Source organism: Chironomus tepperi, unplaced genomic scaffold (assembly GCF_022539635.2).
Source record: "Chironomus tepperi strain 1889 unplaced genomic scaffold, CSIRO-AGI_Ctep_v1 contig_298, whole genome shotgun sequence".
Classification (NCBI taxonomy): domain Eukaryota; kingdom Metazoa; phylum Arthropoda; class Insecta; order Diptera; family Chironomidae; genus Chironomus; species Chironomus tepperi.
In genome coordinates this window covers 627110-642823 of record NW_027226420.1, presented here as the reverse complement: position 1 = coordinate 642823, position 15714 = coordinate 627110, and the positions used below count along the sequence as shown (strand labels likewise).

Genomic DNA, 15714 nt, shown 5'->3' with positions numbered 1-15714 from the left:
GTTGGACAGGACTGGATGTCAAGTTACTTCCAGGAACTGTCATTGATGTGATGATTTCTAAATAAAATTTTGATCAACAGCAAGCCATGATTTAGTAAAAATTCGTGAAAAATTTCAGTGTTAGTTAATTAGTCTATGAAAAAGGACGGCAATCATCATTTAACAAAGAAAATCAAAAATGGCATCGTTTGAAAGTGTTATGAGAGAGATACAATTAGAGATGAGAATCGAAGCAGAAGCTGATGACATCGCTTACTTCAAGCTTCTTCCAGAACTTCATAAAATCAAGATTTTTTGCTCGTTGTACGAACAATATCCAAAATATTATGTATTAATGCATTCAGATTTGTATCATGATAAATGCACAGCATATCTTAAGCAAGTAATATTGGATACCCGATGTTCCAAGCAGCAACGTAGGGTTGTTGCTAAGTTGTTAGAGGAACTGATCAATATTCAGACAAAAATTAAAGAACGTAAGATTTTACATGCAATAGCTTTAAATAATTAGATTCACTTAATAATTAATTTACAGATTTCCAAGACGATGACGAAGAGGCTTACAAGGCTTTTGGCAAAATTTAGTTCCAAAAAGATGAAGTAAAAATTTATTTACTAAGCAAACTGCGATCAAAACTGATCAAACTAATTTTTTATACCTCTTTATATAACTCATATATGTAATAAATCTATTTATAAAATAATACGACGCATATCCTTAGCTTTACAATTTCAGAATCGTGTGACTTGTCATTATAAAAACCGTTATCAAAAAATTTTGAAATTTCTTAGCAATCATGAATTTTTCAAAATTTAACGGTTTTCTTTTTCAAATTTCCAGTATTAATCAAGTAGTCGTCGAGCTAGGACGTGAAATTTCATCAAATAAGAATAAATTTAATTTTAATTAAATATGTCGCGTTCTATTTACGAATGTGCTTTGAAAAAGATAAAATTGGATATTGAAATACAAGATGAAGATGAGGACATATCATATTTTAGGCTCCTTCCTGAAATCCATAAAATCAGGCTTTTCTGTACTTTGTATAAATTTTATCCAAAGTTTTATGTTGTAATGCATGCTGATTCTTATTACAATAAATGCATGAAAATTTACAAGCAAGTTATATTGGATAAACGATGTTCTGAAGATCAACGAGCCTCTGTCTCGAAATTATTGGAGGAATCGATTAAAATTCAGTCAGAAGTTAAAGAACGTAAGTTTTGAGGTGCAATAAATTAATACAAAATATTCATGGATAATTATCAATTCACAGACTTCAAATACAACGATGACAACTCGTACAAAGCATTTGGTGACATTTAAGACCATAAAAATGACAAATTGCCAACAAATAAGCATACTGCGATCAAATTAACTTTTTATTGTTATTTTTATAACTCATTTACAGAATAAACTTATTTATTTTTATTTAAAATCAATCAATTAATCATCATCGCTTCCACTTCCACTGCCACTGCCACTTCCTTTGTCTGAATGCTTATCATCATTATCGGATCCTGAATGTTGATCATCTTTTGGATTATCGCTTCCTGCATCATCGTCCGAATCATTAAGTGCCTTCAATGGCTTAGACTTATCCTTCTTCTTTCGTTTGGCATCAAAATCAGATCCATCGGAAGCATCATCATCATCGTCACTCGAATAAATTGGCTTATTATCAACACTGCCTTTCTTATATTTATTCTTAATGGCAGCAATGGAAATTCCGCCTTCATCCTCTGATCCTTCATCATTCTCATAGCCAGCAGCTCCAGGTAATCTCTTTGTACGTTTTGATGCTTTGGCAGGCTTTCGTTGTCGCATAACTTGACGTAAGGATTCTTCCTCTTTACGAATATTTTCAGCACGAAATTGATCTGGATCTTGGCCAACTTGTGAGAGAATTTTAATACCAGATGTTTTCTGTGAACGATCAGCAAGTGACATGGTCATCTTTTTATGTGTAAATGAATCAGTTGAATGTGGTCTGAATGTAAGTTTTGTTCTAAAGACTGCTTGACCTTGCAATCCAGTACCTTGACGAATAAATAAGTGATTATGGTCATTTTGCAATGGCTGCTTATAGACATCAAATATTTCAGAGCCCAAATGAAGACTAAGTGATCCATCTGACCATCGGACAAATCTAGCATTCGATTCTTGGACAGTTTCTCCTTGATCATTAATAAATTTTCTCCAACGAATTGTGTTGCCTACTTTCAATTTTAGACGCTGTCTACCTTCTTCATCCAATGTCTCCTCTTCATCAATTTCATCCTCATAAGTATCTTGGTCAAATGGACGAGTATCTACGGACAAGAAATTAGGAAGCTTTACAAAATGAATGTCTTTTCCTAAATCTGACACAATTCGTGGAATTTCAACATCAATTCTAGTCTCAGGTATTGGAGTACGTTCTCTTTCTTCTGATTTTTCACGTTCATTAAATCCATCACGACTGTCGCGGCTTCTACTGCGCGATCTTGAACGACGAGAATCCTCACTTCCACTTCGTTTCTTGCGATCTGATTCCTTATCGGAATCATCTTTATCGCTTTTGCCACTTTTTGCTTCATCGTCTGTACTAATATCGTCAGCGTCACCAAAAAGAGAATTTACGTTCTTTCCATCCTTCTCTTCTGACGGTTTATTGTCAACATCAGACTCATCACTATCAGTGTCAATCAATTTGCTTCGTTTTTGTGGCGTTTCCTTTTTCTTTTCACCGTCAGACTCAGAATCGGAAATAATTTTCCTCTTTCTGGTACCAATTTCCTCTGATTCTCTTGATGCACTTCGAGACTTGTGTGGACTTGAACTTTTAGCCTTTTCTGGTGTTTTTGGTCTACTTTCTGGTGTTTGACTTTTAGACTTTTGAGGAGATCCACTGCGTGACTTTTGAGGAGACCCACTGCGTGATTTTTGAGGTGACCCGCTCCGTGATTTAGCAGGACTTCCACTACGCGATTTTTGAGGAGACCCGCTACGTGACTTTTGAGGACTTCCACTTCGAGATTTTTGTGGCGATCCACTTCTTGATTTTTGAGGACTTCCGCTTCGTGATTTTTGTGGCGATCCACTTCGTGATTTTGGCGGGCTTCCGCTACGTGACTTCTGAGGAGATCCACTGCGTGATTTCTGTACACTTCCACTTCTGGATCTTTGAGGGCTGCCACTGTTTGAACGGCTGCGACTTCTAGATCCACTTTTTGATCGACTACTTCTTCTGGACACACTTTTCGATTGACTGCGGCTTTTTGACCGACTTTGACTCCTGGATCCACTTTTTGATCGATTACTATGACTTTCTGAGCCACTTCGACTGCGACTACCACTTTTTGATCGGCTACGACTCCTTGAAGGACTTCTACTGCCTGAATTATTACTTGGCGATGAGCTTCTGGATCTCGATCCTGATGATCTTTCCGAACCTATAAAGATTTTATTCAAAAATGAAAACTAACAGCATATAATAAGCACTGTAATATTTACTACCTGAGTCTGAATGTTCTTCAACCATTTTGAGTGATTTCACAAACTAAATTAATTATTTTAACTGTTTTTCGGCAAATTATAAAAAATATATTCGCAATATTGGAATTGTGTTTATGTTTTTAAAAACATTTGAGGAGTTTTCAAGAACAAGAAAATTAGAACGGTACGCAGACAAACATTTGAAAGGTTTTGGTAAATAAAAAAGATATCGAGCTGTATATCGTGTTACTTAAACGCATTTTTGTAATAACTATAAATATTTAATTAACATTTTATCATGTACACATGATGATTATTATTTTCGTACACAGATAAATTTATATAAATACTTAATGACCTTTTGAAGTTCAAAAATTAACGGATTTTTAAAATTTAAAATTGAAGATTTGAAATTGAAAATTTTTCATAAATTTCAAAAAAATAAATTCCGTTAAAAATTAAAAAAATAATTATTTTTATGTTGCTATTTATCCAGCACGCTACCCAGTCAAACAAAATGAATCATTAAGCATGTGTTTTATCAAAAATAGATCATAAACAACAATGAAGATGTAGAGATATTTGCTTTTACTTAATTAGTTACCAAAAAAACGTTCACATTTAGTGATCGCATCAGCAAGACGTAAGTTGTGTAATAAATTTGTTGGATATAACTAAATTAAAATATTCTAATATCAATTATCGTCCTTTGTTTATTTTCTTTCTTTATTTTTATTTTTAGTTCTTGAACTTAACATCATTTTCCTTGATCTAAAAAAAAAAGAAAATTGAGGAAAAACTTAAATAAAAGAAAGAAGAAGGAAATAAATAGACGCATTGATTTTTCTTCTTTTTTTATGAATATAGTGAAAATAGTGAAAAAATGGAAAATCTACCGACAAATATACTTGTGAAAATCTTTGAACATTTAAGCAATAATGATTTAATTAGTGTATGTAGAGTATCCAAAAAATTTAATTCAGTCATTATTGACTTTATGGCCATCAAATTTCCGCCAATAAAAATCGACTTCCAGTATCTTTATTATAATAAAGTACAAAAATTCACATATAAAGATGACAAGGACTTCAACTGCTTGATGGAAACGAATAGACTGTATCAGAATTACATATTCATAAATTTTAATAAGGAACATACAGACAGACTTGGAAATAAATGGTTGCAACTTTTTAAGAAGCAAATTAATGCCAGATGCATTAGAATTAAATCAGACTGTTTGGATCTACAGCAATTAAGTAATCTCTTAAAATTGACACATCGTTTGGTATTCTTTGAAATCGATGGATATAGAATTGCCAAAACAAATGAGCCATTAGATGACAGCGACGTTGCAAATCTTCCATCATTAAAACATCTAAAAATCCATTCGTTCCTTGATACTACGCCTCAACTATTTAAAATCTTTACAGACTGTACATCACTTAAAACCATTTCTCTCAGTGCTTTATTTATGGTCAGTAAGAAAATTAAATCGATCAATGATCTAATGTTCAATCAAAAGGCATTAGAAGTGCTAGATTTAGTTGGCCTAGATACACACAATGCATTATTTCAATATGAATCAATGCACGAGATCAAATATAAATTAAGAAAATTAAATGTCGAGTACAATGGATATTCCCTTAATTTGGAAAAATTTGTTGAGTTCCTTCGTCATCAGAAATCATTGAAAGAAGTCAAATTGGCGCTAGATTTGAGAAATAGCATGCATACACTGCATGATTCGAAGCTATGTGACGAAATAATAAGAATACTAATGACGATGGGAAATTTATCTTCGTTAAGTCTACTTGTGAATAAATATTCGGTGAAAGAATTGGATAGCTTTAATATTCCCAGCAATACATGTGTAAAGAAATTCGTGTTCGAGAATGAATCGGGAGAAAATAATAATCTACTTCTATGTATGCTCAAGTCACTACATAACTTACAGCATCTAGAATTAGCTTGTGAATATTCTGATGATTTATTGGCACAGTTGCCACAAATGAAATTGAAACATTTAAAGCTAACTGATTATTATCAGGGTTTATTGAAGACAATAAAATGTTCTGATTCATTGGAATCGATTAGTGTTAAATATTGTTATACAAAGAATTCTGGTAGTGACTGGCATGAGTTCCTACAAAATCATCCAAACATCAAGAAGATTCACATTGATCATTCAATTGACTTTATAGACGATGCAATATGTGAACTTATTGCCGGTGCCACTCAGACTAAATTGGAATACTTTGTAATGACAGATTCCGTTGCAAAAAATATTACCGACATTGGACATATGAGCTTTAGGAAGCATTGTCCAAATCTCAAGTGTCTTAAGCTACCTGATAATAAACAAAGCAAAACCTCACAATATAAACATCAAAGCTTTCATGATTTACTTGCTAATATTAAATGTGTCATATTCTTTTACACATTTTGCATTATATTTTTTATTGTTATGGTCTTTCTAATGGTTAATGGACAGATTTAAAAAAAATCGTATTTATAACATAAGTGTACCTGCATATTAACTTGAATTTTTTGTTCAATACGCTTTAACATTTTTTTTAGATAAAAAGATATATTAACTATACATTGTGCGCAAATTTTTATTTTTAAGTCGTTATTTTTATAACTGTTATATTAATATAATTGTAACTTTTTCCGTACTTCGTAACAAGCAGTAATTTTGATATGAAGTTTAATTATTTGTTGCGTAGTGCGCATTATAGAAGAGAATATAAATCCATCAGCGTATTATCTGAAAATAATATTATTTTTCTTTCCTATGATGCGCATTCCGCTGTAAAGAATAAAATTCACACAAAATTATTGCCAGGGATAATCAAAACTAGCTGACACTGTAACAAAATAAATTTAAATAAAGAAAAAAATTTATTACCACAAAGTATTCATCATGTCTTAATAATTTTGATACTGTCCCAAGATCTGTGTCACCATTTGATTACACAATTGCGCATAAGGATTAATATCGACGAGTTGCTGACGTGAGAACTTCGATCCGAGTTTTGCACTTTCATTAAAGTCATCGCGTGCAGCATCTAAATTGTTTTGCATTCTATGAATTATTCCACGTTGTGTGTATGCACGACATTTTGTCAATTTGTATTTGTCACCCGATAGCTCAATTGCTTTGTTCAAGTCAATAATTGTTTCTATTTGTAAGTAATAGGGAAATTATTAACGGTAATTAAAGTGGAAAAGGGTTGTGTTTGCAAATTACGTCTGCAGACATAAACACAGTGACGTCACACAAGTGAATGGCCGAAAAAAACAGATGATACTTACTTTCGTCGTCCTTGAGAAAGCGAAACAATTGTGCCCGATTATTGTAAGGTGAAGGTCTATTTGGTGCTATTTCAATGGCTTTGTTGAATTTTTCTAGTGCTTCATCAAATTTTGCTGCTTCTGCAAGCGCAACTCCTTCAATTTCATATTTTTTGGAACTTTTAATCTCCTCCGTATTCTCTTCTTCGTCATCTTTTATATCTATGTCATCATGAATCGGTTGTTGACATTTCCTAACTAGATCTTCAGTTTTAGACTGATCAAATAATAAATCCAAAATTTGTAAATCTCGAGCACTTATTTCCTTATTTTCACTAGACGACATGATGTTTGCAAATGAAACTTCCAATATTTGTGGATTAATAAAAATATCATCGAGATCTGAAAAACTCGTTTTTTGTGTTTATCGAGTATGTAAATTAATAAATATCATAGCATACTGGTTTGCAAGCATTCTAAGCTATGAGCTGAAAATGTTTTTAAAATTTTTCAAATGCCTACTTTATATTGTTAGAAATAAATTCTTTTTTATTTTATTTACAACTTTTTTTTTCTTTCTTTCTCGTCGTCGCGACTTTCGCTTTCAATATTAATTTTTTTTAAATATATATGCTTCCAAAAAAAAAAAAATTTAAATGAATTTATTGCCAATCAAGGATCGACTTCTTTTAGAAAAATTTTTCATCTCATTCTGACAGTTACTTCTAATAGAAGTAGTAATTTTGACACTTTTTTTTACTTTTAAAGGCACTTAATCATATTTATTTACTCTCTCGACTTTCATCAATAATAAATTCAGCTGCATGTTTGTGTTATTTTTCTTATTTAAAGAAGAAATTCTGACATAATGACCTGATTCCAATTTATAGATGACATTCTCAATGTTTTTTTTATTTTTGATCTCATATAAATATTATCAAAAGAATGACCAGATTTCGAAATTATGATTTATGTTTCACAATCTCGCCGTGATCATCGAGAGCATTGAGCCAAGAATCTTGTTGAAAAAATTTTCGTGTGAAAATAAGTCACACACATTAGCTGACTTTTTTTTTTCTCTTTGTGAACGAAATATTCGCTTGATTTCAATGATCTCAGACTGTAAAAATATTGCCGTAGCGTCTGATGTTTCAAACAAGTCATGCCATAAATATATTTTAAAAATTTTAAATTTAAACCCTTGGATTAAAGTTAAATCCTCGGATTAAAAATTAAATCCCAATATTTTAAGCCAAATTTAATGTCTGATCATAAATTCACAAAAACATTGGAGGTTCCGCAATAAAGAAAAATCAGATCAAACTCACTCAAATTTGTGTAATATAATCGATTCTTTACTATTATTGCAGACTGCTGTTAATGTCACGAATTAATACTCATTAGTATAGTCAATTAATTAATTAATTTATCAATTAAAAATGTACATAAATTGTTCAAAACTTAAAATTTAGTTAAATAATCTATTATTACCGTGTTTTTGTTTTTGTAGAATATTACCTCTCTCACTGTTCCTTACTTATCAAGTTTACTATTTCAATCATGGCAAGATATATTAATTAATTTGTCCTGCATTCAAGTTTTTTTCATTATTATTTTTTCTGTTTTCATTAATTATAGTTTACTTTCGTTATTGCCACCACTTTGTGGAAGACGCTTATTAATTAAATAATATATTTTTTAAATAAGTCCATTGGAAATCGACGTGAGAAGAATTATAATGCAGATTTCACTGTTGCCATAACTTTATCATCAAACAGTGGCAGCACATCAGTATCATTCAAGATTTCTTCTTGAATTATTGGATTATCATCGTCATCGCACCGTGTTTTGAAGAAAAATCTGTGGATTAATAGAGATCAGAATATTAATAATCACGTGACTTAATTAATTAATTTATCTTACCGATAATTTCCTTTTTTCGGGAGGAAATCTTTGAACTGTTTCAGAGTTAACGGACTCTTTCCTGGAATTTTAATTCGATATGGCACATCCTCATCGCAAAATGAATATACAACGGTTGTCGTATGTTCCGTAATGGCGGGTTGTTGAGTAGCTTGTGGTGGTTGAGGTAAGTTTTTGGCAGGTATTGGAGGTGGTATGACATTCTTTTGTGGTAATGGAGGTTGCATTTGTTGCTGCTGAGCTCTCTTCGATCTACATTTGTGGATTAAAATATTATTAGCTCAAGTTAAGGCTGAATATTAAGCTATAGAATATTTACCTTCTCAGCTCTTCAATCTGCTGCGGTGTCAACTTGCTAACATCTGCTGGCAAAGCCTGAGCTGGTCTCGGAGGGGGTTTTGTGCTGCCACTACTACTACTCGATATACTCATTGCATCTTTATGCTTTATCGTCATCGTATCCGACGAAAATAAGCTGATTCCACTGCAGGGTAAAAAGATGGTAGGAAACTCATTATTATTATTTTTTAACAATAAAGCCCTCATGAATATTCAGAACAAGTTTGGAAGTTACTTTATATTCAATAAATCATATGCGCAATTAGTCTGACTTTATAACCTTGATTCCATTATTTTGTGTATTTCAGAATCAAGGGAAATAAATTAATGAGTAAAATGATAAGCACAATCTGTGACTGTAAGATAAATAGTTTTCAAAATACTTTCTTGACGCCTTGATAAAACATCCGAAAAAAAAAATGTTTCGTCAGACATACTGCTCAATTCATAAACTAAATAATGAAAAGAATCATAGCATACCTATCAGTATTAATGCTACCCCATTTTGTAAATCTCCGCATGTTTGAATCCGGCATTGATTTTGATACTCGCATTGATGATTGTATGCCTAAATTTTAATGAAAAGGGGAATAATAAAAAAATAAGACGAGGGTTATTAAAAATGAAGTACATATGATTCATCATCAACTTACTACTTCCACAACTGAATGTCGTTTCATGCATTTTCCTTCGTTGGAATTGATTTAATTGATTGCACGGCGATAAATTTCCTGGCGATCTGAGTGGCGTTCGGTCGGACCAAACACGCGACACATGTTCATCTAAAATATCCTGATCATCCTTATCGTCATCCAACATTAATTTGGCACTAATTGCATCAGCAAACAACTTATTGCTTTTCGATTGTTCAACCTATTCATTATTGGAATTAATCGGTAATTAATTGATGGTTATTAAGGATGTGAAGTGGCTATTTACCTCTAGGAGTTTCTTATTAAGCAATTCCATCCTATCTTGCTCTTTTTTCACTGCTTCAAGTTTAGGTAAAAGAATCTTAAGGAATTCTTCCGAAGAAAGAGTATGTGACTTAACATCTACGCGTTGTGTTCGAGGTATTACCTAAGATTTATTCAATAAATTATCTAGTTCCAAAATAGACTATAATTGTGTTTGCACTTACTGTTAATGATTCAGTATTATTAATTGCTATATTTTCACGTATCATTCTTCGTTCTAAAGAACTTTGATGATGATGGTGATGATGATGCCTACGTTGTGGACGTCCGTCTCTGTATAAATATTAAGAAAAAAAATATTGAGATTAATTTATAATATTTGCAGTTCTGTTTTTCATCACAAAAGTATTACAAAGAGAGATTTCAGACTTGAAATAAAAAATCAAAAAAAGTATTAAGAAAAAAATGCAAAAGCTACTTACGTCGACATACTAGAAATTGACATGGTATCGGAGTCTGTTCTGCCTGAACTCAAACTTGCCAATTCCGAATCTCTTCTCGAGACGGGATTATAAGGCGCATAATTGTTATAAACTGAATATCCGTGAACACTACATAACACATATTTTTGGGTTGTAAGTGCATCGTGTAGTGTGCAATAATTAACAATTTTTGCAAGCCATCATGCAACAAAATTTTCGATGATATAAAAGAAAAAAAAAAAACACATAAAAAAAAGAACGCATAAAAAATCTAAATTCAACATTGATGCATAGGACTATGCATTGCTTAAATTTAAGTATATATTTACAGAATTTTTAAAAAAATATTCAACGAAGCAAAAATAAAAAAAAAATATTAAAAGCAACAAAAATCCAATGTGTAGTTATGAAATCTGATCCGTTTTAGATGAACAATAATAAAATATTTATGAATGGAACAAAAAAAAAAAAAAACAATCAATTCTATTTCATATACAGCACTTCAAAAAACTAACATGGAAACCATCATTAAAAAAAATCATCATAGTCATTAAAAAAAGTATTTCCATCATAAATTCAGTCATAATTTCGGCACTTACCCAGGTGAACGCATTTCAAGTCGTCTTCGTTGTGTAGCCATAAGTGCATCTTTTGTTAGTGACATTGGAACTTTACTGGTTGAAGTACTTGGCATACGATTAATTGGATCGCTTACAGATTCTGTAACATCACCAACGGAACATCCATCACCGGCTTCTTCCATTAATGTTGGCAGTGTTGAGCTTCTCGAAAGAAATTTTGATGACGTTTCGGATATAGTCGATGATGTCGCTGTCGTTGTACTCGTTGAAATTGTCGCTTGCTGTTGCTGTTGTGAATATTGACTCCGTTCAATGACAGTTGTCGTCTGTTGTGCTTGCTGAACGTATTGAACATACATTTCAGACTGAAGAAAGTTGGGATATGTCGTTTCATTAATAATTCTTTCCACATCATGTTGCATTTGATCATATACGTCTGGCGTTAAAATAATTTCATCTTTAAGTCCTGCTTTTACAGCTCGTCTAATATCATCAGGCACAAGAAGTTCACTCTTTTTCAAAAATCTATAAATTGCCCCAATTATTTGCTTAACTTTATCCGGATCACTTTGCTGTTTTAATCCTTCACATGCGAAATAGAAATTTAATCTATCACTATGAATACCACCTTCCGATTCTACATATTTCTTAAATAGTTCAACGCCCTCGCGATCTTCCAGTAAGCTGCCTAATGTGCGAGCCCACTTAAGACACGATGGCGATGAAGATGATTGTGATGATGATGATGACGTCATAAATAAATGTAATTCACTCTGAGCACTATCTGTCATCTGTTTAATATCGTGGAAGTAAAGTAATTATAATTATGGATTAATAAGTGACTTGGTTAATTTTACTTTATGGAATAACTTTAAGTGGACGTGAAAAATCTGTGAAATCATTTTTGAGATATTGGAAATGTTTGGTATTTATGGCTTAAATCTCATAAGCGGAAATGTCTGTGGAAGATTCTTATTTTTGGGAATAAGAGAGTTGCTGGAATTAGGATATCATGTAACGACAATCGTAGCTTAACATTATAATGGAATAGTACCTTCTAACATGGTAGTGTGACGTGAAGCCGAATCCTACTCCATTATTCTGTTAAACATAAGTCGACTTACAGTTACAAGAGATTGCCTTGAAAGTAAGCACTACTAAGCAAATCAATCTTTATTGATGAATACTTATTATGTACACTATACAGTTCCACATTATAAAATTGCATTGTTTCACAGTTACTTCATGACAACTCTTAAAATAGGCAATAACTGAGGACTTACCTTGAACTTTTTTGATGTCTCTTCTCCGGGAATCGGAGGTCGCAAACCAATACTATCATAATCATTAAAATTTTGATTCATAACACTTTTCTATTTTTATATCAATAATATTTTCTTTTGTCATCAACGATATTGCTATATTGTTATATTGTTTTGTGCTTATAACTCTAAATAATTAACGTTTTTTGTTGTATGTAAATTATCATTTATCGTTCTTTTTAATGAAGTTCTTGTTTTTTTTTTAATTGATGAGATTATGACTTAATTTTTCTTATTATATAGATTATATTAGCACATAAATTTTGATTATTATGCTGCTTGTGTTTATTCGTTTACACAACAAATGCTTGGCTTCTTTATTACTTGTATTTCTTGAAGATTTTTTTAAATGTTTAAAAAAGGCATCTAGAAAGGCCTGAAAAGATAAATAATAAAGATATTTTGTAAGAAGTGCTGTTTTGCATGGAAAGGATGCAAGAGGATAATAAAAATGTAAGTATTTTTCTGTCTGTGAATTATTTATGGTAATTCTCTTGCCGTTCCATCATGCCTTTAAAGTTTTGCCGGTGCCATAAAAATGTAAACATATTAACTTTAAAGATAAGATGTCTTGAGGGTAAGGAAAAGAAATAATCAGGTAGAGGAATTAAGACTAGACAAATATTGCGAATAAATTTAATTTTTCATGGGAAATTTTGGCTTGCATCTTAATTTTCATTCAGTTTCTGACAACTTTATTGATGACTGTAAAATTGTGAAGTGATGTAAACGCCCTTCCAGCATAATCTACCCTCATTTCGGAACTGCGCACGATAGCGCCATTTTTATGAAAAATTTTTTGATTCGTAGTTTACCCTTCTGTGCTGCATAAATATTCTCTTTGATCCCTCCCTTCTTTCATCATCATTCTTCTCCGCTGCTGTTTGTGATGATTTTTTTTTCTTTCCTTTTGATTTCATTTTTTAAAATTTAAAGAAGAAAAAAGAAATTATTGAAGCCATAATGACATAAATCTTTTGTTTTTGATGCCTTTACTTTAATCACTCGAGTGCTCTTAATGTCGGCAAAATATTTATATGCTCTTTGCCATTCATAAATCGAGAGCTTAATTGAATTGTTGGAAATATATTTTTTTAATGATTATCCATTTTCACAAGATCCTCTACAGAAGTGCATGTAGGTATAATAATAATCTAGCATAACATAGATCCAGATGTGAATTTCTTTTTTTAACAAAACATAATCACCGTAATTTTCATCTTCCTAATATTTCACGGATCAGTAACTTTTTGAACTGTAATATTTATCTGTTTTGATGTATTTTTCAAGACTTATGCTACTTATTATGATGAGCAAATATGCTCCATACCTAATTCATAAATACTGTATTTTTCACTATTAATGCAAGACCGCACACAAGTTGTACTCAATATCAGCGCAAAATGAGAACTGAAATCGGAAAATAATTTTTTTTTTGCCATGATAGGATGTCATATTTCAACGGAAGGAGAAATTTTCCACAAGTGAAGTGGGTTGAAAACTTCCAAACCCTCTTTCTTTCGTTTGTGAATGAAATCAGAACATGCTGCATGTCGTGTTTTAAAGCGGCTTTTATTGCAATCGACATCAATATTTCTATAAATTCGAGAACTGGCAATAAAAAATGGCAAAAAAAATGCACTTGGCTGGGACTTATGACAAAGTCAGTAAAGTGACAAAGTCAGGTTACAGCATTAAATTTCTGATTCTATTGTTGTTAAAGTCAATAGACTCAAATAATAATAAATAAATGTACAAGAAATGTTGAGGTTGACACATGCGCAAGAAATTGTCATCACATTAGCTTCCACATTGTTAAGTCTATTGTTGACAATAAGGATCTTTAAGAAGGAGGATTCGATTTTGTGGCATAACAAAAGAATTGCCGTCAACAATAGAGACGAGAAAAATGTTTGTCATCAATAAATATATTATACCTAATAAAATCTAGGAATAATCTTACACACGCATGTATTATTTTCCATATATCTATTTCGTATATTTTTTGATGATCTGCCGTATATTCGAAGATTATAATATTGATTGAATTTCATCGCGTGGAGAAGATACAGAACATGTTTTTCTTCTGTCTATATGTATGTATAAAAAAAATGAAATCGTGCATTCACATAAAAGAAATATCTAATGTGTGATATAAAGGAAAAATTGAGTAAAAATGCGAGAAGTATGAGAGTTATTGAATATTTTCGTCATCAGAAATTGACTGATTGCAAGGAATTTACACAAAAAATTTGCATATAAAAGCGAGATGCCGGTTCTTTTGGTTTTTTAAAGGGAATAATACTTTCTTCTTATTCCTCTTTCGTACTGTTTCTTTTCCTTACTATTTATTGGCATTTACAGACGGAACATAAGAAATACATAAAAAAAATCTCTTACCTGTTTCTCTTTTTTTGCCGAACGGATTTTTTTTAAAGAATTTATCCTTAGCTCAGAATGCTCACATATAAGACATCCATCATAAAAAAACAATGTACAGAGAGGAAAAAAAATTGTATTCTTTATGGATTGTTTACCAGATTTAATGTTGTTGTAATTATTGTTTCGTTTTTCTTCTATTTTTAACGAAAAAAAAAAAAAGTAAAGAAGAAATTTGTTGAATGTATTTTTCCTTGATGGATATTATGATTCTCTCTTCTTTTTTTTCTGTGCTCTTTAATTAAATTTTTCCTCAAACATCATTCACTCGTTCACATTTATTTCTTTTTTGTATCACATATTACTTATTTTTTTGATTTCTGATAAATTGTCACTCGATAACACAAAACATGTGAATTAAGATACATTCATGAATGTTATATTAACTAAAGAACCATGTAAAATATTGAAAAAATCAAGAAAATTCACACTAACATTATAGATATTTAATTATTATTATTTTTTGAACTATTCACTATTATTTTTGATTTAAGACATTTTGCTTTTGATTATTAAGTTTCCGTGCATTTTAACACATCAAGGACGGCGATTTTTGATTATCAGTAGCATTTTTGTAGTCCTGTAAGTGAGAAAATTGGAAAAAATCATTAGCTTGTTTTTAGTTTCTTTGGAAAACTTTTTCTTAAAGAAGACATTTTCAAGATTTCAAGTTTGTTCACAAAATCACCGCATAGAACAGCCTCCTCTCGAGTGATATCAACTGAGGACAATTCTTGATATCTTTTAATTCATTTTAATTTACCTTTTGAGACTACAAAACTGTAATTTATTAAAAAAGTATTTTGTAAAAAAAAATTGTTTTAAAATAATAACTAGTAAAAAAGTCAGCATTGATCCGGGGCGGAAGCGCATTTTTCGATTGCAGAACATTTTTACATTCAGTTGATTCCAAATAACATCGGTATGTGATCGCCAAAA

General features: G+C 31.3%; 4 protein-coding genes across 5 annotated transcripts; 1 reads left to right on the top strand and 3 right to left on the bottom strand.

Annotated features, from left to right (window-relative positions):
- Positions 1 to 1356: 1356 nt before the first annotated feature.
- Positions 1357 to 3622, bottom strand: Atu (Another transcription unit). The gene is made up of 2 exons (XM_070642483.1): positions 3500 to 3622; positions 1357 to 3435 (listed from the first exon to the last, which is right to left on the bottom strand). The coding sequence occupies exons 1-2, from the start codon at positions 3522 to 3524 to the stop codon at positions 1448 to 1450; spliced, it is 2013 nt and encodes a 670-aa protein (XP_070498584.1). The 5' UTR covers positions 3525 to 3622; the 3' UTR covers positions 1357 to 1447.
- Positions 3623 to 4009: 387 nt separating this feature from the next.
- Positions 4010 to 6395, top strand: LOC139092249 (uncharacterized). The gene is made up of 2 exons (XM_070642581.1): positions 4010 to 4121; positions 4221 to 6395. The coding sequence occupies exon 2, from the start codon at positions 4362 to 4364 to the stop codon at positions 5973 to 5975; it is 1614 nt and encodes a 537-aa protein (XP_070498682.1). The 5' UTR covers positions 4010 to 4121; positions 4221 to 4361; the 3' UTR covers positions 5976 to 6395.
- On the bottom strand, positions 5509 to 7147 carry LOC139092250 (tetratricopeptide repeat protein 36 homolog). The gene is made up of 2 exons (XM_070642582.1): positions 6794 to 7147; positions 5509 to 6660 (listed from the first exon to the last, which is right to left on the bottom strand). The coding sequence occupies exons 1-2, from the start codon at positions 7116 to 7118 to the stop codon at positions 6407 to 6409; spliced, it is 579 nt and encodes a 192-aa protein (XP_070498683.1). The 5' UTR covers positions 7119 to 7147; the 3' UTR covers positions 5509 to 6406.
- A 147-nt stretch (positions 7148 to 7294) lies between these two features.
- On the bottom strand, positions 7295 to 15613 carry Axn (protein axin). Of its 2 annotated transcripts, XM_070642577.1 has the most exons (13): positions 15539 to 15613; positions 15211 to 15355; positions 14737 to 14912; positions 12298 to 12712; positions 11033 to 11805; positions 10434 to 10562; positions 10176 to 10284; positions 9974 to 10114; positions 9688 to 9907; positions 9515 to 9602; positions 9015 to 9179; positions 8696 to 8947; positions 7295 to 8632 (listed from the first exon to the last, which is right to left on the bottom strand). In XM_070642577.1, the coding sequence occupies exons 4-13, from the start codon at positions 12376 to 12378 to the stop codon at positions 8506 to 8508; spliced, it is 2085 nt and encodes a 694-aa protein (XP_070498678.1). In that variant the 5' UTR covers positions 12379 to 12712; positions 14737 to 14912; positions 15211 to 15355; positions 15539 to 15613; the 3' UTR covers positions 7295 to 8505. The 2 variants fall into 2 exon arrangements, with proteins under 2 accessions (XP_070498678.1, XP_070498680.1); XM_070642579.1 differs by lacking the exon at positions 10434 to 10562 and having other exon boundaries at positions 14737 to 15355.
- Positions 15614 to 15714: the final 101 nt, after the last annotated feature.

Coding starts and splice junctions, on each gene's coding strand:
- LOC139092249 (XM_070642581.1), top strand. CDS start 4,362: ATGGAAAATCTACCGACAAATATACTTGTGAAAATCTTTGAACATTTA.
- Atu (XM_070642483.1), bottom strand. CDS start 3,524: ATGGTTGAAGAACATTCAGACTCAG. Junction 3,436..3,499: donor TGAAGAACATTCAGACTCAG/GTAGTAAATATT, acceptor AAATCTTTATAG/GTTCGGAAAGATCATCAGGA.
- LOC139092250 (XM_070642582.1), bottom strand. CDS start 7,118: ATGTCGTCTAGTGAAAATAAGGAAATAAGTGCTCGAGATTTACAAATT. Junction 6,661..6,793: donor CTTTCTCAAGGACGACGAAA/GTAAGTATCATC, acceptor ACTTACAAATAG/AAACAATTATTGACTTGAAC.
- Axn (XM_070642577.1), bottom strand. CDS start 12,378: ATGAATCAAAATTTTAATGATTATGATAGTATTGGTTTGCGACCTCCG. Junction 10,563..11,032: donor CTTGAAATGCGTTCACCTGG/GTAAGTGCCGAA, acceptor TGTGTTATGTAG/TGTTCACGGATATTCAGTTT. Junction 10,115..10,175: donor ATAATACTGAATCATTAACA/GTAAGTGCAAAC, acceptor AATAAATCTTAG/GTAATACCTCGAACACAACG.